Below are 22,260 nucleotides of genomic sequence, written 5' to 3'. Positions count from 1 at the left end.
AAGGAAAAAACAAAACACGTGACATTTGGGCCTTCAAAAGTTGGGGCGGAATTTAAGTCTGGTAACAAACACTTGCTAAACGTATGCACCTCGGTTGCCAGAACGTGCTCCCTGGACAGAAGCTCCCTTCGCTCTGCTGTCCGGATATGGAAACGGCGTCCCTGAACGCATCGTCGGCGCGAGATCGCTTGTTCTGCCGAGCTCACACACGGGACATCTCCTCGCTGCAACACACGCCTTGTAGGGACCGAGTCTTTGAGCTGCAGTGAACCGATGATTATGCCGATTAGATTTCCTAATGTCTGATACTGTTGTTAACAATTGCACCCAATAAACATAGAAACATAAATAAATGAATTCGCAGGCGAATCGAGTAAGGTGTCGTACTGCGGGACAGGGCATTTAACGGTGATGAAAAGTGGACGAAGCCCATGACAAAGATTCCCCCTTGGACCTACGACGGCCAACATGGCACAGGAGGGGGTAGTGTGGCGAGCACCATGCTCGACCGCATTTGTCTCCCCAGTGCTGTGTTTGTTTATACACTGCACAAGGTACTCGTTTATGGCCGAGTCGACCTAAAGGCAAGAGCCAGGATCGGTTTACACATTCACCACCGTTACTGGTCGCGAGCGGGAATTTAACTCGGTTGGCCGGGTTCGTAGCGCAGAACGCCAACCACTGCGCCATCACCCCCCCCATACTCACACAGAGATGGCCCAACCAGTGGGATAAATGAGGGAAGGACCTCAATGGCAGTGGTGTGGTGGGAACGCTGCATTGGGCTGGGCGGAGCCGCCCCGTCTGCCGCGGGCCCCGGGGTTTACGGACGGTCGAGCGACCCTTGACCCTGAACCCTGACCCCTCCCCGTCTATCCTCACTGGCAGGTGCAGGTGGTGGAGTGGGGGGGAGGCGTGGGGAGGGGTGGGTTGTGGGGGGGGAGGGGGGCTGACCAAGTGGTCGGGGGAGAAGGCTGGCATCCGCGCGAAAATATTTCCCAAGAAAGGTGACGGAAGTTTCATATAATTCCCACGGGATTGACGAAACACTTTCAAGAGCGAATGCCTCTGGCTTTGTATGGATTTGTACGGATTTGGGGTGAGAGGTCGGATGATGAGAGGAAGCCTCCACAACTCAAGGCGCAAGCGGCGGCCGTAGCTGCTGCGGTGCTTTGGCTGCGCCGCGTCCCAGGCGGCCCCCGGCTCGAGGAGGCCGAAGCGGAGCACGTGGACCGAAGAACGCGCGCACGTTTGGAGACATCTTCGAAATTGACGGTTCAGATAATTAAGTGGGGCCTGGGCAGGACGTGTCGCCGGAAGGGACGATTCGCCGGTGGTCAAGACCAACGTCGGAGAGACGGAGCGATCAAATCAGCTCGAGTGACGGTGTCCTGTATGGTTTGTTGCATCGTGGGAGGACGGTGAGAGATGGCGACGGCTCGGAGAGGGCCTTCGTCCGCCGGTGGACAGATCGCGATTGATGGTGATGACGATGACATCGATGGGAGTACGGACAAACACGTTTCCCATCGTTGTTGTGACGCCTAAAGGCGAGCGTCTAGAACTGAACGAACTGTTGCTTGCAATTGATTGCATGCAACTAGAATCGCTTATACGTGGACGTCTCTGCAATGGGAGACGTACGTGCGCACGCGCGGACTCGCACGCACGTACATACACGTGACAGATCGCTCAGGTGTGACGGTGCCTGTAGGGCAGCCGAGCAAGCGGGATCGCCCGCGGAAGGGGGAGGAATGCGGGGGAACCGTGAGAGTTGCAGTCACATGGCGATGCTACGACACACACCGCACGATGCGAGGTTCACGATGATCGTGCCGCCTGCTTTGAAAGATATCCTTTCGTCAGGATTATCACGGCTCATTATTATTTCATATTTTATTTCTTACCAATATATGGAATAACAAAGACGTGAAGCAATGGTCTGAAGTTCTATCTGGGGCAATTGACGGCACAGTGGTTTGTACGCTGTCATAATTTTCGTAGTTTGCTTAATTACGTAACTATTTTATCGTATAACTGACAGCACGTGTGATAAGCAACACAGATTGTAACGATTAGAAAATATATGCCGGGCTGAAGTTGAGTGAACTGCAGTGGAAGAACCTGAAGACAATATTTGTTTGTTATGGGGGTTCAGAAAAGCACGAAGAATGATTCGTTAAAACGGTCAAATACCAATTCAACACGTAGGTAGGCCTTTCGCCACCAAGTATTGTGATTCAAAATTAATTTACGCGATCTGACCCAAAAAAATAAATTCTGTATCACGCGCTCTTTAAGACGAAAAAAGTTGTATCCAAAGTGTACTTATTGTTGGAAGTTGATCGACAAAAACAAACGAAATAAAACATCCAAACAAATCGGAGGCCACCTGAGCAGACGAGCTTGGCGGCTTGCGCCGGAGATCCTTAAAACGTCGCCCGCTCCGACCGCGGGGCGGGCGACGCTCCGCGGGACCCTTGCATCACGCACCACCGCACACGCCGACGTGCACGTCGCCCCCGCTCTCTCCCGCTGCCGCCCCCCCCCATCCCGGAAACTCCTTATCCCCCCCCCTTAACCCCCCCAAACCCCCCCCCCCCCACCCACCCCGCGACATTCATCACTCAAGGTCACGTCGAGAAAATGAAATTAAGCGTGGCACACCTGCGCTCCCACCACCGTAGCTCTTGGATTTTTAAAGGCGCACTCAGGTTATTAAGACGATGCAGTTGTGCGTCTCCCGTTCCCTCCGACGTCGCACGAGTTCGGGCAGGGGGGGGGGGCGACGAGACGGAGGGGGGGTAGCTAATAACGGTAACGATGATGATGATTATAATACAAATGTCAAGCTAAAGGTAAACGTCGCGGGAGGCAGCTGCAGCGCTCACCACCTACCAGAAAGTCCCGAGACTCCATGAGGAGGATCCTGCACAACTGGGATGGGTCGGGGCAATTTCATGAGCGAGTGCTTTCATGCCGGGAGGAAACTGGAGCGCCCGGAGAAAACCCACCGCCGCACAAGGGGAGGCGCTCTGCAAGCTCCACGCACGCAGCAGCTGGCAAGCCCCCGGTGGTCATTCGTTCAAAGAGAAAAACGAGTCTCAAACGTACTTAGCTTCTGACATCCGACAAGGTAGGGTGCGAGGCCAACCAACGTTAACACGGCAGGTAAGGGTGCAGACCCTGCAATTGTTGCTTTCTCCTGGCACTGCTGGAGAACCCCTCCAGAGGGCATTCTCTCGGCCTAATCTCCCAAGCCGGTGAGACATCTCGTAAGAGGGCGAGAGTGCCTCCCCACGCTTTACCCCGACCACGCGGGACCTGTCGATGGACTCACTGTGCCGTGCCCGTGCGCACGAACGAGGGGACAGAAGGCGGGCAGTGTGGTGGGCGGGGGGGGGGGGTGCGGGACAACTTCAGAAATTCGCCTCTCGATTCGAGTCGAGCGCGCCGACCTATCATCGCGTAACGAGCGAGTGGCCCCCGTGCTTTTAGGCCTCCGCTGAAAATAAAGAACAAAAATACATCAGAAGGAATAAACAAAGATGCCTTGCAACTTGGGAAGAAGTGTAAAAAAAGAAATAAAGATCCCTAGCACCTTTAAATAAAGCAATTTGTTTAAACTGCACATTACATTACGTTTGGCAGCGCCGGTGATTTACGGGGGAGCGAACGGGGCCACGACTCAAAACCTGTTACGAAAAAACCCCCCCAAAACAAACGGCGCGTGCTCCCCTCCCCGTCCCGTCGCCCCCTCCCCGGGGCGATCGATCCCGAGCGGGGAGACTGCTTTCATTATTAAATCGATAACCCCAGCATTCGGCGAAAAATAATTTACCGCCACCGAGTAGCCCCGAACGATCTCGGGGCCACGCAAGCGCAACCTCTATTCTGCTACCTCCGGCCCCCCCCCACCGCCCCACCCCTCCCTCGTCTGCCCTCTCACCTACCGCTATCACCCCCTCCCCCCCTCAGCCACAACCGCCACTACTGCTACCGCCACCGCCATTCTGCTTTCACACAGATCCCTTAATGGAGCCAATTTCATTATTTTTCTCTCCCTCCCTCCCTCCCTCCCACCGCCCCTCCCTTGTTGGTCGGTTTTTTTGTTTGGGGGGGCGACAGTCACGTCTGGTTTCAAACGACGATGCAATCGGCGCTGCGGCACAAACCCCCCGCGAGATAAGATGCTTGGTGTGCCTGTCCCTCTGCTCAAAGTGGCCCGTAATTAGGATGATTGAGGAGGAGAAAAAAAGGTGGAGGATGGAAGCGGAGGAGGTGGTAAAAGCCCGGGCCTGGAAAGGGGTACGTGGAAGCGGGTGGTGGTGGTGGCGTTGTCGGTGGTGGTGTTGGTGGTGGTGTCGGTGGTGGTGGGTGGTGGCAGTGTTGGTGGTGGGAGGGTGAACGCTCACAATTAACGGGCGCACGATGATGAGACAAATGCGATCCTCGATGGCAACACACCCGGCATGGAGGAGAACGGTTTTGAATCCGTGTCAATGACCGTCTATGACACACGTGCACCCAATAGGAGTGGACATTGACAAGGGGAATGCAGAAAAATATTATAATTAACACTGAGATAGGGACGAGCCACGGCCAGACGGGATGAGGGCCGCTGGGGCGAGACTCACGGCGGCACTCCCATGAGGAACGCTCCCCGCGGAGATGGAGCGACGAATTCGAGGGCGTCACTGGTGGCAAGGTGGCAACTGCCTCGCCCGATATACAGGAGGTTGTGGGTTCGATCTCGAACCTACTGGATATTTGGAAATTTGTGGTGTCCGTCTCTCCCCGTGGTCGCGTGGATTTTTCCCCTCCACGTTTAGAATCCACGTGCGTTCATAGAGTATTTGACTAATGCAAAAAAACATCCACGTGATAAGCCACTTCGTTGAGCTCGCATTTGAGGCAAGGTCCCTTCTTAAAAAGAGCTACATAGCTCAGTGGGCTTCACCAGGAAAATTTTAAATAGTTTTTTAGTTTTGAATTCAAGATCACATGCAGGTGCTCGGTGGATCATTGCATCACGAGCCAGGAGAGAGATGGCGATCGCTGTGGGGAGGCTTTTATACAGCAGTGGATTGATCATGGCCAGTGATGACGCTGGTGTGGTCAATTTCAAACAAAGGCTTCTGGGTAACATTATCCTGCCCTATTACAAGTCGCAATGGTTGACAGATTAATCATCGTTTGTTTTAAGCGAATTACATTGTTTGGAACAAACCGCCTGTGTTTTTAATTACTTATTAATCTTTAGTGCAATTTAATCGGAAGAAAACATTTTCATTTGTGCGTGGAGTGACAGACGCCTTCGCCCTCGCCTGCCTTCAACGCTATTCATGAGCCGAGCGTATTTTCACAGCTGTTTGGCCTTGTCCATAATTTACCTCTGCACCGCCCCCACCCACCCACCCACCCACTCAACCCCCACTCATTCACCTCCCCACCACTTTAACTGCACCGGCGAGCGTTACCGCTCCGTCCGCTGGTGGCAATTTCCATGCGAAATTACCCCGTGCTCCGCGAGCCACGATACGAGCGGCAATTACGGTACCCGTAACGAGCGGACCCAGAGAGAGGGAGCGCGTCGGAAATAAACAAATAAGCGGCCGCTGTGACGAGCAACAACAGAAGGAGCCTTCGCAAACATGCCCCTAAGCAGCCGTGCCCCCCCCCCCTTCCGCAATCGTGCCCCCCCCTATGTAACCGTGCCCCCCCCCCCCTTCCGCAACCGTGCCCCCGACGGACAGTGCGGGGCAGGTCCAGCGTCGACCGCCAAGGCGTGCGGTGCGCGGCGACCCCCGTCTGAGGGTACCGCACACGCGACCCCTATTCATTTTTTGTTATTGTTTACGAGGTAAAGGCGCAGCCCTGCAGTGTCTCGCTCGCGCCACTGCTGACAGAGGGCCCTCCGCTACAGGCTATGTTGGCCTCCTCTTCCACGTATTGGTCAGACATCTTAGAAGTTGACACGGTGCCGATGCTTTACACCACCGCCACCAGCCGCCACCACCACCACCACCACAACACACGATCTGACGAACCAGTTTCAACCGCCGCGCCAGGAGATAGGGGGCGAACCGGCGACCTCTGGGGTGCAAGTTCAACGCGCCGAAGCGCTGCTACCAACCACTGTGGCAGCGTCCGTTTAATTGCCGTTTCAAACAAAAATAATAGTCCGTGAACAATGCAGCGAATTCTGAGATGACGGCCGAGGGTCGCGTGCTGCGGATCGTGATGCGACGAAACTGGCGCTCAGAACGGTGGGGGGGAGGGGTCAGTTTCTTGGCTGCAAAACCGCAGGGCTAATAATCCGTACGGAAATAAATAATCGAGCCCTCCGCCGCCGTACTTCGCCAGCTCGAGAGGCGATGATGCCAAAATGCGCAATCGCCCATCTTAGCGTCAAAATGATTGAAGTTTTCGGTTGAGGTTTGGCCAATTGCGCGAGATTACGGCGCGCGCGCGCCCGTGTGTGCGCGGCAGACGCGACAACACGCGTGTGTGTATGTGCGCGTGTGTGTGCGTGCGTTCGCCGGGCGTGGTGCTGTCCACCCACCCACAACGTGGGCCGTTGCGCCGGCCTTCATAGGCGCTCGCGAACAGCACTTGCCCTAACAGTCCGTTAAAAGGCCATAATGGGGCACCTTTGTCTTTTGCGCGCGTTCGCCCACTTCACGCACACACACTGGTGGGGGCGGGGGGGGGGGGGCGTGTGCTGTCGCACGTGTTTAATCACAGAGGAGTGCACGCAGACGTCAAAGATCCCCCGTGTAGCCTCAACAGACGTGTGGGGCGAGTGCTGTTCACGAGCCACCTACAAAGGCAGCCAGGGCACGCACGAGGAAGCGCACGAGCGGTGGTGTTGCGGCCGGAGCGATGTTTTTTTCAGGAGGGTCCTGCGGCACGAGATGTGAGACGTGTGAATGAAAGCCCCCAAGAAAACGCCGAGTATGAGAGAGAAATAACACTGGAAGGTAACAGAGATCGGTGAACAAACCCACTTACTTTGCTGCCTATTTGCAATGGACTCTGCGAGCATCACAGCTGCACGTGTAGCGTTAGCGGGCAGTTCAATGTTAATTCCGCCCCCCCCCCACTCCCCAATTTCTATTTGAAGAATGAAAACAGGAAGGCTTCTCACCTTTTTTGGTCTCAATGCTAAAAATGTACGAAAAAATAGGAATCGTAAAAACAACAAATGACCAACTTACCTTCTTGCCGGTATCAAAGTATGGAAAACAAGAATAGGTGTTTATCCTGCCTGGCAATAAAACAGGTGGTGTTAAGATGTTAAATCACAAAATAGATGCCCATTGCAAGGAGTCAAGTCTTCATTAACCACACACAGGACTTATGGTGAACATACACACTTATTTACAAACTACCAACGTCCATCACTCCCACCCCACGCCCTCCACATAAAAACAACATCAATTCGGAAATTCATTTATCGCCCCGTAAAATATCCCCCGCCCCCCCTGACAGATTCGACCCCACCACCCCAAAAAAAAAAAGAAATCCGGTAAACGGCGAGAAAATTTGCGCTAACGATCGCCACCCTGAAAACGGACACCACCCTAATGGACGGACATTTTTAATTTGTGTTGAGCCCACGGCGGGCGGTGCTGGGTGAGGAGGGGGGGGCTGGGTGAAGGGGGGGGGGCTGGGTGAGGAAGGGGGGGCTGGGTGAGGAAGGGGAGGGGCTGGGTGAGGAAGGAGGGGCTGGGTGAAGAAGGGGGGCGGGCTGGGTGAGAAAGGGGGGCGGGCTGGGTGAGGAAGGGGGGCGGGTTGGGTGAGGAAGGGGGGGCTGGGTGAGGAGGGGGGGGGGCTGGGTGAGGAAGGGGGAGGGCTGGGTGAGGAAGGGGGGGGGCTGGGTGAGGAAGGGGGGGGCTAGGTGAGGAAGGGGGGGGCTGGGTGAAGGAACTGGAGGAGCTGAGCGCTGAGGAAGGGGGGGGCTGGGTGAGGAAGGGGAGGGCTGGGTGAAGAAGGGGGGCGGGCTGGGTGAGAAAGGGGGGCGGGCTGGGTGAGGAAGGGGGGCGGGTTGGGTGAGGAAGGGGGGGGGCTGGGTGAGGAGGGGGGGGGGCTGGGTGAGGAAGGGGAGGGGCTGGGTGAAGAAGGGGGGGGGCTGGGTGAGGAAGGGGGGGGCTAGGTGAGGAAGGGGGGGGCTGGGTGAGGAAGGAGGAGCTGGGTGAGGAAGGGGGGGCTGGGTGAGGAAGGGGAGGGCTGGGTGAGGAAGGGGGGGGGCTGGGTGGAGGAAGGGGGGGGGCTGGGTGAGGAAGGGGAGGGGCTGGGTGAAGAAGGGGAGGGGCTGGGTGAAGAAGGGGAGGGGGCTGGGTGAGGAAGGGGGGGCGCTTTTGAGAGAAGATTTTGTCCACCCCCCTCCTGTACGTCATTCATTTATCTCAAGTTGAATAAAAAAGCAAAGTGTTTGTGTTGCTGTTGAGAAACTAATAATGAGACGCAGCCCTGCTTATTTTGTTGCTCGCACAGCGGTCTGGCCGAGGCCTCATCGCCTCTTTGGCTTACCGAAGACGATGCTGCCAAGCCTCCGCCACCGCCACGGATGCCGGTGTCAAGCGTGTCGCCAGTAAAGACCCGTAAATAAACGGATGTCACCGTGTAAAAATCCATTAGACCTGCAATCCAGAGTTCGCCGGTTCAAAATCACCACCGTGGGTGCCCACGATGTTGAGATGTTAACTCCCTCGCCTGGTGTACAAGGGAGGTCGTGGGTTCGATCCCGACCCTGACGCCTGCCTGTATATTTGGAGTTTGCATGTGTCTCTCTCCCCGTGGTCGTGTGGATTTTCATCCGGGTCCTCCGGTTTTCCTCCCCAGATTTAGAATCAACATCACGCATTTAGGGTATTGGCTGTTATACATTTCCACACGATGATAAGCCACTTCGTGGAGCTATCATTTGTGGCCAGGTCGCTTCTGAAAAATAGTTATAAAGCTCAGCGGGCCTTACTTCGTAAAATAAAAAAATGGTTTTAGTTTAAAATCTCGGCGCGGCAGCTGCAACAATGAGGCAAGTTCCTTATAATCCCCTCCCCGCCGCTGCCACCAAAGTGAAGTCCATCTGCAGGCCGCGTGTGGTGGGGTAAAAAGAAAATTGTGCGCACTGCCAAACTATTCCGAGACATCTGGCGAGCATGGAAGAGTGGGCCCACATTTCCCGTGGCGAGGGGGCCATTCAAAGCTTCCTCGAGTGGAAGCCTTTCCAGCAGCAGTGGTGTGGGCAGGCAATTGCAGGGCTCCAACTCTGCCTCTTTTTAATGTTTTGCTACTTGTGAGAACAAGTAAACTGTAAACTGCGTAAATGTGTGGGCTGCCCAATGTGCATTTGGATGAATATGCGACGCGTGCAATGGATTAAACTGCTTGCGATGACTCTAGGAAGGCAGCGTCTGCTTTCACGCTGGACAAAAGTGAACGCTTGTGAGCTCTTCAACCACGGCCAAAACATTCAAGCGCCTTTGCATCTTTGCAGATTGCTTTACAATTTTCACGTAACACGCCGGCACCTGAAGCTCGCGGTTTTGTCGGCTCTCGCTCCGAGATTCCCTTGACGACGATGACCTCTTTTTCTTCATTCACAGATACCGCAAACTTTTTTTTTCGTAGCAAAGTGCATTCTGACGTTGACATTTTTTAAATTCATCCTTTTTTAAGTCGCACGCGTGAACATTTCTAGCGTTAACTCTTTTCACGTCGTCTCGGCAAGGAAATCGCTTAGAAGAAAATAGAAAATAATGTTCGTCATTCGAATCGTCCCAATCAATTCACTTGCACGTTGGCCTGCCTGAGGCGCTCGCCTCGCGTCGTTAGCGGCGTCGATCGACGGTTGCGTCCGTACGAACTGGGCGAGCGTTACACGTGGGCAGCGATAACGTCACGTGCGCTGTCGAAGAGGTGCACGGAGGGTGCCCTGCAAATCGCTCGCCCGCGCTACTGCTGGCGTAAGGGGCCCTACCACGAGAGGGAGTGCTAGGCAGTCCCTCGGAGGGGTATTTTGGCCTCCTCTTCTACCCTGACCAGACGTCCCGGAAGAGGTGGAAACCACCGACACTTTACCCCAACACCTACAGCGATGGACTAACTGCGGTGCAGCAATTGATAACTGCTGGGTGAACAAAGGCGGCAACGTGGGGGAATTAGGAAACTTGTTTCAATTGCCGCGGAGACGGATTTGAACCGACGGATTCTATATTGCCAGTCCTAGTGCGCCGACCGGTACGCTACGGCAGCATCCGTCACACCAGGGTGCACGGGTACAGTTATATATGTCTTGATTTAAAGCTTTCTTGACTGCAGGAATTCGTATTCTTTGGGTCTGTTGGTAAAGTCACGGAGATAGGTTCAAAGAAAATAACAAAAAAGCTACGACGTTCCGATCGAAGACGACCGCCTGTGTTGCGATCGAAACGTCGTAGTTTTTTATTTTATTTTCTTTGAACCCATCTACGTGACTTTACCAAAAGACCCAAAGAATATAGTTATATGTATAAAGATGACAAAGAGACTACATCCTTCCAACTTATCTTCTTACCTTCTCGAAATGCATACACGGCGCCTTCCCAAATTATAAAATATTACAAAAGACGATAGCGGTTTGAGATGAAGGATGGGATCATTCAAAGTGGTGGGTGGCATTGTGGTGACAACACAACAGGCGCAAGCTTTAAGGAGGAGTTGTGGTTGGCCTGATCGTAGCTGGAGAAGGGGGGCGATGGAAAGCTAGGGGGGCAATGCGATGCCTCAATAAAGTGTTGAGGAATCACATTGGAAAGACAAAAAGGGTCAGTCGGGGGAGGGGGGGGGAGCCACGCAGGGTAAGAGGACCTCCGCATCTGTGGAGTGCAGCAGCGGAGTCGCCAGACGGGCTAGCGGTGGGGAAGGGCGCGACGAGCCGGCCTGCTCGCTGTGGACGCGAAGCTCCCCTCCACGGAGCTCCAAGGAGCTCCACGGAGCTCCCCTCCACGGAGCTCCACAGAGCTCCCCCCCCACGGAGCTCCCCCCTCCACGGAGCTCCCCCCTCCATGGAGCTCCCCCCTCCACGGAGCTCCCTCCTCCGCGGAGCTCCCCCCTCCACGGAGCTCCCCCCCCTGCGGAGCTCCCCCCTCCACAGAGCTCCCCTCCACAGAGCTCCACGGAGCGCCTCCCTCCACAGAGCTCCACGGAGCTCCCCTCCACGGAGCTCCCCCCTCCACAGAGCTCCCCCCTCCACGGAGCTCCCCCATCCACGGAGCTCCCCCCTCCACGGAGCTCCCCCCTCCATGGAGCTCCACGGAGCTCCCCTCCACGGAGCTCCCCCCTCAACGGAGCTCCCCCCTCCACAGAGCTCCCCCCTCAACGGAGCTCCCCCCTCCACAGAGCTCCCCCCTCCACGAAGCGCCTCACTCCACGGAGCTCCACGGAGCTACGAATGTGTCCTCCACCCCCACCCCCAGCTCTGCGATTGTGAGCGACTCCCCACCCCCCTACCACCGCCTAGAGCTCCCCCCAACTCTCTCTCTCTCTCCACCCACACCCTAACCCGGCGGCGGCAGTGGCAGCAGCTCTCGTCAGCAAACAAAAGCACCCACAAACATACAATTAGCCTCCTTGATTTCACGCATTTAAAAACCCTCTTGAGCACAAGCCGCTCCGCGCTTGTTAAAAAACGAAAAACAATTAAATAACACTCGCAGGGCCCCATTGAACGCGCGCGTAGAGACGCGTGCGCGCGTACACGCATGCACACGCGCACCGAGTGTATTGATAATCGTTCAAAGCGTGCTCACGTGCGCGCGCGATTCATTTCTTTTTTTCTTTTCTCCACCGTTGTGGCGAGTGCGCGGAGAGAAAGACGGGGGATAAAATGCGCTGTGGATTCACAATGGCCTCGTCCGAAACTTAAAATGTCAGTCAGGCCGTGTGTCGAAGGGGGGGGGGGGGGAATGCGGGTTGGCAAACTCGTCCCAACCACCGCCGGCCGCAACATCGTCACCTCTGCCGCCTTCCCATTCAAAATACGTCGTTGAACGTGATCCACCAACACTGACCTCCGCATCGCTGGACTACAGGCCACGTGCGCGCGGCAGAGGTCGCAACCGGGTACCCGATACCCGTAGCCTACCCGATACCCGGCTACCCGTACCCGGCGGGGTACGGGTACGGGTAGCCGTTTGCGACCCTGGTGTGGCCGGGTACGGGTACGGGTAGGCCGTGAGTCACTGGTGAGTAACTGTTTGTCACTCATTTCGGGTAGGGTACGGGTACGGGTATGGGTACCCGTTTTGCGACCGGGTACGGGTACGGGTAAGGAATCAAAACCCATTTGCGACCTCTGGCGTGCGGTGGTGCTGAGCTACGGTGCTGTTGGTTTGCAGAGGGATGCTGCCACGCTGCAATGGTTAGGGCACTGAACTTGCAATCCACATATCGGCAGTTCTTTATATTTTTTGTGTTTCGTTTGTCGTCCTTCCCCCTCCCCCCCGCACCTCCGATTAGCACGGTTGGCTAAGTACGGTGCGAAAGAAGTTCAACATACATACACAGCATGAAAGCTACGCTCAGCAGCGGCGTTCGTATTAACGTGCAAACGCTGCGCTGGTTTCACCGTTCTCATCGGCAGAGTCTGGCGTACTTAACAAATACCGCGGCTTCACCACGTTATTGGTAAGCGTACTCCCTCTACAACATGGGCACAAAAAATAACATTGCTCCAAACAGCAAACTAAATGCACCGCCTCCCGCCTCCCGTCCATGATCTCAACGTAAACATTTCCAATCAAAAGTTACCCAGCAGCACTGTTTGAACAGGAACGACTCGGGGACTCGTTTCGGCCTTCCTTGGGAAGTCGTGAGATGACGCCACAAGCAATGACGTCATCAGAAAGGGAAGGGGGTGGGGGCAAAGGGTTGGCGGGCACTTCAATCGAGGTGGTGCTTTTTTGTGAATCCTTTTGGCGCTGTTTTTTCGTTCTCCCACGTACGGGGAAAACCCGTGATCGATGTGGCATCTTTAGAGTAAAGTTGCGTGCGTATTCCATGGGTCATCTTTATGAGAGTTCATCTTCTTGGTTCTTTCGGTAAAGTCACGTAGAATGGAAATAATTAAATAATAAAAATAAAACATAATAAAATTATTCTCACGACGTTTCGGCCACAACACAAGCAGCCGTCCTCAGGTGAAGACCAGGTCTGTCGGGGAGACAGCGTCTGAATGAGGCAGTGGTGGCGTTAATAGCAAAGCGGCGACGTGTTTGCGAAACGCTGCCAAGCGTGGTGGTGTTCATTCGGACGCTGTCTCCCCTACCGACCTGGTCTTCACCTGAGGACAGCTGCTTGCGTTGTGGCCGAAACGTCGTGAGAATTATTTTATTATGTTTTATTTTTATTATTTTATTATTTCCATTCTACGTGACTTTACCGATAGAACCAAGAAGATGAATCCCTGCAGTCACGAAAGCTTTAAATCGAAATTTATGAGAGTTGTCGTGACCCCCTCTCTTCCCTCTCACTGACAGACAAGAGATGAGGCATTCATTCATTCGTTCGTGCTCTCAACTCATAATTGGAAAAAACATTAAAATCCTAATTGATTAGGTGGGCCCGGGGTGGCTCAGAGGGTCAAAGGGCTGAGCTGAGAGCGTTTAGAACCTGCGGAGTAAACGCCAGGCAGCCGCCGGTGATCAAACCGGGTTCTCCAAATGTCGAGGGAGCTGACGCCCGCTGCGTGGCCACCGATGGCTTCACAAGATTTCGCAATTTTGATTTAAAGCTTTCGTGAGCGCAGGGATTCATATTATTGGTTCTTTCGGTAAAGTCACATAGAAGGGAAATGATAAAATAATATAAATATAAAACAATAAATATTCTCACGACGTTTCGACTGCAACACAAGCAATCATCATCAGGTGTGGATTTTATATTTATATAATTTTATTATTTCCCTTCTACGTGACTTTACCGAAAGAACCAAGAATAAGATTTCACTAAATAAGACGGTGCAGTGAACACCGCAGTGTTTCATCGACTCGCCCCACTGCTGCTGGAAGGGCCTCCGCTGCAAAGCCCCTCTAGACAGGGAATGTTGGCCTACTCTTCCACACAGGATGAAAGTACCCAGACTGTACCCCACCACAAACGACATGCCGATCGACAACTTGCAGTGAACAAATCACATTGCTGGGTGGACAGAGGGTCGGGGGTTGGGCAGGAGAGTGAGCCCAATTGAACCGGTTGACCTCTGCGATGCATGTCCAGTGCGCCGCGACCTTCACACCGCCGCGGCAGCGCCCTTCGGGTTCGGCACGACACCAACGAGGAACATTTAAAAGAGGCTGCGCCTCCAGAATTAGAAATTAGCAATTGCGGTGCTGGTTTTGTCCGTGTAATTTGCGTCTGTGTCGAGTGTTTTTCACGTCCTGTTGTTTTGACACGCCGTTTTCGTTGCTCGCTGACGGGCGGTAAAGTCTCTCTCGCTCGCGGCGCGAACCGTGTGATTAAGCGGGGGACGCGCCCGCCGCCTGCCCTCCCCGCGAGGTGAAAGCGAGCGCGCTCGCGGTCCGTGGCGTCACAACGACGGGGAGATAAACGACGCGCAACGGAAAATAAATCAGCGGCCACGGGGCGCAAATCAACACGACGCACGCACCACAACACCCATGAAAACAACAAGGGCGGCGGCGGCTGGCGCCGTGCTCCTCGACGCGACTGGCCGACTTTGTCTCTCCTGTGTTTACGTTCAAGGGCACCGCCGGGCCAGAATAGGCGTTCCTATTCCAATCGACGACATTCCTATTCCAACCGACGTTCCTATTCCAACGGACGTTCCTATTCCAACAGATGACGTTCCTATTCCAATAGACGACATTCCTATTCCAACCAACGTTCTTATTCCGACCGACGTTCCTATTCCATTCCGTAGCAGAATAGAAATGGTCAAAGGTTCCGGTTATTTTTAATATGCGCAAGCAACTTGGGAGTTCGGAATGCAGGCTCGCAGAAAAGAATTGTAATATTATGAATTATAATCTTTGCATTTATATGGCACTTTAATGCAAGAGCAACTCAACAGTGACTCCCTTACTCCGCTCACTATCTCACTCAGATCCTCTGCTCGCTCACCGACTCACCACCCAGCCCACTCACCACTTTGTGAGCTAATTCACCAACCTGCTCGCTCACCAACTCCCTGCTCAGTCACTCATTACCCAGCTCACTCACTCACTCACTGCCCTGCTCACTCACCCACCCACCCACGCTCAGTCACTCACCCACACTCACCCACACTCACTCAACCACACTCACTCACCCACACTCACTCAAATACCAATACTCATTCACCCAATCACTCACCACCATGCTCAATCACTCACTCACCCACACTCACTCACTCACCCACACTCACTCACCCACCAATGCTCATTCACCCAATCACTCACCACCATGCTCTCTCACTCACTCACCCACACTCACTCACTCACTCACCCACACTCACTCACTCACCCACACTCAATCAATCACCAATGCTCATTCACCCAATCACTCACCGCCATGCTCACTCACTCACCCATACTCACTCACCCACACTCACTCAATCAATCACCAATGCTCATTCACCCAATCACTCACCACCATGCTCACTCACCCACCCACTCACTCACCCACACTCACTCACTCACCCACACTCACTCACTCACTCACCCACACTTACTCACTCAATCACCAATGCTCATTCACTCAATCACTCACCACCATGCTCACTCACCCACCCACTCACTCACCCACACTCACTCACTCACTCACCCACACTCACTCACTCACTCACCCACACTTACTCACTCAATCACCAATGCTCATTCACTCAATCACTCACCACCATGCTCACTCACCCACCCACCCACGCTCAGTCACTCACCCACACTCACCCACACTCACTCAACCACACTCACTCACCCACACTCACTCAATCACCAATGCTCATTCACCCAATCACTCTCCACCATGCTCACCCACCCACGCTCAGCCACTCACCCACCACCCCCGTTCACCCACCGGCTGTTCATGCGCGCTCGCAACTTCTTCGCCCTCTTCTTCGCCTTGAGCCTCTCCTCCTCGTCGCGCACCCTCTCGGCGGACGGGCAGGCCGGGTCGGGAGCGTCCAACGCCGCCTCCACCACGTACCTACGCAGCGACAGGTGCTCCTGCGTGGGGTGGGGTCGGGACACGGTTGCGTGTGCGCACGTGTCATCGCAGACGCAGATACGATATTGCGTCTCTCGGAAAATAAAATTGTTCATTTATAAACGTTTTTAAATATCCACGGATCTTTGGCTATCTGCCGATCGGTTCTACCTATCATTTGTGTTTATATGCACACAGGAAGAGATCATTTAATTCCGTTATCCGCATCTCATTGCCGGTGACCGGGGAGTGGTGCTCAACTCACAGTCATCTCGTTACACGCGCTCGCTTGCACGTTCACGCACCCGCGCGCACAAAAACCATCCCTCGCACACATGACAGGCACACGTATTCACTCGCAGACGCACTCGCACGCACACACACACACAATCACAATCCACACTCGGGCATGGACAAGCACAAAAACACATGTTCACTCACGTGCATACACACTCATGTTCACTCACACTCACTCACTCAAAAAGACAAAAATCCCTCGTATAGCCAACACAGACTGTTGGGGCAAGGGCTGTTAACGAACACCTATGAGGGCTGGAACGGCACACGAGGGGGTGGGTGGTCAAGACTACACCCGGCCGCCTTTGTCTCCCTAGTGGCGATATCTTACACACCGCAGCAGGTACTAATTTGAGGCTGAGTCGACCTAGGGGAGGCCCAGGGACCGGTTCAAATAATCATCACCGGTGTGGGCCGTGAGCGAGAATCGAACTCGGTCGCCGGGTTCGTAGCGCAGCGCGCTAACCGCGACACTACCGCTCCCTACAGACACAACCAAACACACACACGCGGGCACGCGCAAACACACACACACGCAGGCGCGCGCAAACACACACACACACACGCAGGCACGCGCAAACACACACACACACATACACGCGCGGGCGTCCAAGTGCAGGCGAAGGCACGGTGCGTGCTGTCCGCGAGCCACGCGGAGCCCACCCCGTCTGTCAATTACACTGCAGCCATACATGACAGCACTAACAAAGCCCCATTGAGGCCGCATTTTCTGCTTCATTATTCTGCCACCGGTGGCCAATCCGTGTGGCGGTGGGGGGTGGGGGGCCATTGGGGCTGTGAGGGGCGGTGGGGAGGGAGGGAAGGAAGACAAATGGGGGGGAAGGGGGTGGGAGTTTGGGCCGAGTTGCCGTGTTTCTGTGCGTCCTGTAATCTCCCATTGCTCTCCCGCTGCGTCGTCGCTGCTTTTCATCATCATCATCAGCAGCAAGCATCGTCTATCCACTGCTGGGCGAGAGCCTCCCCATGCCCTGTCGCCATTCAGAAGCAACAGGCGTTTCGAGTATTTTGCTGCTATACATTTCCAACGCGACAGGCCGCTTTGTTGAGCTCTCATTTGCGGTGGGCAGGTCGCTTCTGACAAAGAGCGATACAAGTCGGCGAAGCCTTACCTGGTAAAGTAAAATACGGACAGTTCCCGGGTTTACCGAGAACAATCCCAAATTTCCCCCCCAAAATCAAGATGAATTCCATTTTGCCTTAATCCTCGTGGAGCTCAAGTGAGGCATAAGGCTGCCCCGCCTCACCCCCTCTCACCAACGCTGTTCATCAGCAACCTCGCCGCAGCTGCACTACCTGGCGCTCAAGTAAACTAACGCAAACATTTCCGCGCATCGAATTTTCTGAACACGATTTGTGGGGGGCATTTCCGTGAGGTCGGATTTCCGTGAGTCGGATCCTTTCGCAACCCGGGGGACTGTTTGCGATAAAAATAATAGAAATCCTCACTGTGCGGTGCCGCCACCGTCCATCTCACTCCTGCACAGGAAATGCGCTCGCCTCCTCCTCCACGGGGGTCGCCCTCTTGGGATGCCGTTCTCTCCTTTTGCTGCCGCTCCGTCCCGTCGGCCGACTTCCCTTACAAGCTACGGCTTTCGCTCGTCGTCAATACGATGTCTAATCTTGATGTGAAGCTTTCGCGACTGCAGGAATCCACACTCTTTGGTTCTTTCGGTAAAGTCACGTGGGTAGAAAATAAAATAAATCACGACGTGATGGACGCTTGTGTTGCCCCCGAAACGTCGTGATTTATTTTATTTTATACCAACGGGACTTTACCGAAAGAACCAAAGGGTATATGACGTCTCTTGTTTGTGGCTCTCATTACTAGGCCCTGAGCTTGCATCTCTCCCTGCGTCTTTGTGGGTTGTGTCCACCCGTTGCTCCATTCTCTTTTGTCAGCTTCAAAGATTCTCACCCAAGAATCATCCCTGGCAGTCTGCGCCGACTGTGCATCTCCCGGGCGATTATGTGAAGCATCTTCAAGACAAAAGCATCTCCTTGCTTAAGGTTAAGTAGGGAATATAAAAAAGTGTACCCCGAGGGTGGATAAAGAGATCTTACTGAAGTGACCTCGGAAGAAGTTCTGTGAAGTCATCTTCCCAAGCCGGCGGCGAACTCTTCGGCTGCCCGAGTTCCCGATGGAACGTCTGAAGTTTCCTGGCGCCAATAACAACTGCAATGCAACTCTAGCAGTGCTCATCTCCGTTGGTGGCCCTAAAGTCAGTGGTGGAAATTCCACATTCTCATGGCGAGAGACAGTCGCCTTCGTGTGACAACCCACCAAAACCCACCACCCATGTGCTTTGTCGGCCGGGAACCCCCCCCATACACTGTGAACACGAGATTCACATTGTAATAAACTGTGAACACTTGAGAACCACATGATAACCGTCTCAATTTGTGCGTGGGTGTCGCTCGGTGCGTAAACATCGTCACTGGGGCGACAAAGGCGGCTTGGAGTGGTGCTGGCCACCCACCCCCGTCGTGTGCCGTGCCGGCCTTCACAGATGCTCGCCGACAGCACTTGCCCCAACCGTCCTTTAAAGGCTACACGGGGATTTTTGTCTTTGTTTGGCTCACTAAAAAAAGTTAGCCAAATGGCTCACTGAGAAACGGGCCGAACGGCCCGGGCAGTGCTGGCTTGGCCCGGTAAAAGCTACCGTGGGAATCCGGTGGTACTGGCTATCTTGCACTGTTCACCGTGAATCGCGCAGCCTTCCTCCCACGTGGCTGTGAGAGAGAGGAGGTGAGGGCGGTGAAGGGTGGCACGGACACACGCGCACGCACGCACGCACGCACACACACGCGCATGCTCACCACTTCCTCGTCGGAGAGCTCGCGGCCCGTGATGCTGCTGTGCTCGCGCACGGCCTGCGCGTGCCGTTTACCCCGGATGTGGCTGTACAGGTACACCTCCGACAAAATCTAAGTGGTGGGGGGGGGGGCGGCACAACGGACACACGCAAATACATGAGTATACGTGCACGCGCGCGTGTTAACACGTGCGCGCACGCAAACACAATCAACAAAACATAAACAAAGCATGCGTACACGCTTACGCGTTTACACACACACAATTAAGCATTAACATCACATCAATGAAACTGACGGTCGCCTTAACAGACAGACTTCTATAAGGGTGAACTTTGGTCGCATTGATGAGCGGGTCGCTCACCGAGACCAAATGTAAACCGCTTGAATAGATCTCTCCGGCAGTGAGCCGTGGTCACTTTGAGAGTCCCGTGAAAGTGAAGAGACCTCGAAGGGAGTGGACTATGGTCAGCTTCATCAACAATCCCCAGCCCCCCCACCACAATCCGAACCACCACAAGCCAGGGGTCGCACACTCTCATTCACCGACCACGCGGGGCGGGACACGCGAGAGACGGTGGGGGCGTGAGTTGGTGCGGTGAGCGACACGGGAGGGAGGGGTGAGGTTGGTGCGGTGATAGACGCGGCGGGGGGTGAGGTTGGTGGGGTGAGAGACGCGGGGGGTGAGAGACGGGGGGGGGGGGGTGAGGTTGGTGGGGTGAGAGATGGTGGGGGGGGGGGGTAAGGTTGGTTGGGTGAGAGACGGTGGGGGGGGGGTGAGGTTGGTGGGGTGAGAGACGGGGGGGGGGGGTGAGGTTGGTGGGGTGAGAGACGGGGGGGGGGGTGAGGTTGGTGGGGTGAGAGACGGGGGGGGGGGTGAGGTTGGTGGGGTGAGAGACGGGGGGGGGGGGTGAGGTTGGTGGGGTGAGAGACGGTGGGGGGGGGGGTGAAGTTGGTGGGGTGAGAGACGCGGGGGGGCGGGGGGTGAGAGACGGGGGGGGGGGGGGTGAGGTTGGTGGGGTGAGAGACGCGGGGGGGCGGGGGGTGAGAGACGGGGGGGGGGGTGAGGTTGGTGGGGTGAGAGACGGGGGGGGGGGTGAGGTTGGTGGGGTGAGAGACGGTGGGGGGGGGGGGTGAAGTTGGTGGGGTGAGAGACGCGGGGGGGGGGGGGTGAGGTTGGTGGGGTGAGAGACGGGGGGGGGGGGTGAGGTTGGTGGGGTGAGAGACGGTGGGGGGGGGGGGTGAAGTTGGTGGGGTGAGAGACGCGGGGGGGGGGGGGGTGAGGTTGGTGGGGTGAGCGACGCGGGGGGGCGGGGGGTGAGAGACGGGGGGGGGGGTGAGGCTGGTACGATGAGAAATGGGGGGTGTGAGGTTGTTGTGGTGAGAAACGGGTGGGGGGGGTGAGGTTGGTGGGGTGAGAGACGCGGGGGGGAGGGGGTTGGTGGGGTGACAGACGCGGGGGGGGGGGGTTGGTGGGGTGAGAGACGCGGGGGGGGGGTGAGGTTGGTGGGGCGAGCGAGTGGGGGGTAGAGGGTGGAAGCCGTGCAGCATTGAAGCGGCTGTAGGGGGCTAAGCCCCCATAGCCGACAGCTCTGCCCCCCCCCCGTCATTCCGTTCAGCATTTCACATTTGTCCATCGCTCGCTTGGCACCGACCGTGTCGTGGCCTCCCTGAGCATCTGCGTGCCCCCTCTCTTAAACACGGCCGCCGCACGCACAAGGCTGGCGGACCGTGCGGTGAGACACGGGGTGGACGAGCGTCGCACACTGACCCAGACGCTGCACAGCGTGCACTGCTTCTTGCGCTCGTAGGGCGTCAGCTTGGGCGGGACGTCGACGGCGGCGTGCCGCCCGCTGCTCAGCTCCGCCGCCTTCTCCTTGCGCTGCTCCATCTGCTCCATGTGGCGCCGCACACTCTCATCGTGCTGGGGGCAGACACGGGGGGGGGGTGGAAAAGTCGGCAAAAAATCACGAGCGCGCTCTCTCGCTCCTGCAGCAGCGGCGCGACGGTGATGATGTCTCATGCCAAATCGAGCCAATTGGGGATAATATTACAATAAGATTGACCGTTTCGCTAAACTAGGATTCGTCAAATACCTTCAGCTGGATCTTCTTCTGCAGCTCCTCCATGGCCTCCTGCTGTGCAGCGTTGAGAGCTGCCAGCCTCTCCTCGCGATCCCTGCGGACGGACGCGTCGCGGTCACTTGCAGAGCAACGCGGGGACAGCGGCAGCCTCCAACGGGGCACGTGAATCACATTCACGGTCTCCTCTTATGATAATTGCTTTTTTAACCTTTTATCTGGCAACAAAACTGACACCTTTTTTTACAAGGAGTCATGTTTGCATTGACCACAATGCCTGCGGTCGGAATGGTGTAAATGCTTACCCCGAGCTCTCTTACTCTGATGGTGCATTGTCTTTGAGTTGTGCGCCTTTTGGCGTCATCTGGTCCAACACCATGTGAGACTAGGCTCTAAGAAAAGCTGTCTCGGGTGTGGGCCAATCAATTTCAAGGACAGTGCATACATTATCAGAGTTGTGTTTTTTGTTTGCATTCCGACCGCGGGTATTGTGGTCAATGCAAACATGACTCCTCGTAAAAAAAGTTGTCAGTTTTGTTGCCAGATAAAAGGGTAAAAAAACAATTATCATATTTTGCTACTGGCAAAGGAGGTTCCAATGATGGTCTCCTGTTACTTCGTGGCCTGCCGAGATCGTGGGTTTCTGCGCGAGTCAGTCGGCGAGCCGGTCGGCGAGCAAATCGATTGCCGTGTGAGCGAGTCGATGGCTGCCGAGTTGGGTGGGCATCTCAGTGGTTGAGTGTGTGAGAGAGCGAATGAGCCAAAACACGTACAGGTGAATGAGCGAACGTACGAGCGGGCGAGTGAATGAGCGAGTGGGTTCGTCGAGTGGATATCTGGGCGAGTGAGCCGACGCGCGGGTCCC

At 55.4% G+C, this 22,260-nt stretch overlaps 1 protein-coding gene across 1 annotated transcript in view; it reads right to left on the bottom strand.

The window, feature by feature from the left end:
- Window positions 1–22,260, bottom strand: part of LOC133355251 (S phase cyclin A-associated protein in the endoplasmic reticulum-like) — a 227,935-nt gene that overhangs the window by 96,541 nt on the left and 109,134 nt on the right. The window contains 4 exon segments of the mRNA XM_061572635.1: window positions 16,057–16,205; window positions 19,321–19,428; window positions 21,086–21,238; window positions 21,411–21,492. Of these exon segments, the coding sequence (XP_061428619.1) occupies window positions 16,057–16,205; window positions 19,321–19,428; window positions 21,086–21,238; window positions 21,411–21,492 (492 nt within the window).

Source organism: Lethenteron reissneri, chromosome 50 (assembly GCF_015708825.2).
Source record: "Lethenteron reissneri isolate LAM-NWPU_2019-01 chromosome 50, ASM1570882v1, whole genome shotgun sequence".
NCBI classification, from domain to species: Eukaryota; Metazoa; Chordata; class Hyperoartia; order Petromyzontiformes; family Petromyzontidae; genus Lethenteron; species Lethenteron reissneri.
Note: the sequence above shows the minus strand (reverse complement) of the source record. Positions and strands in the feature narration are given on the sequence as shown.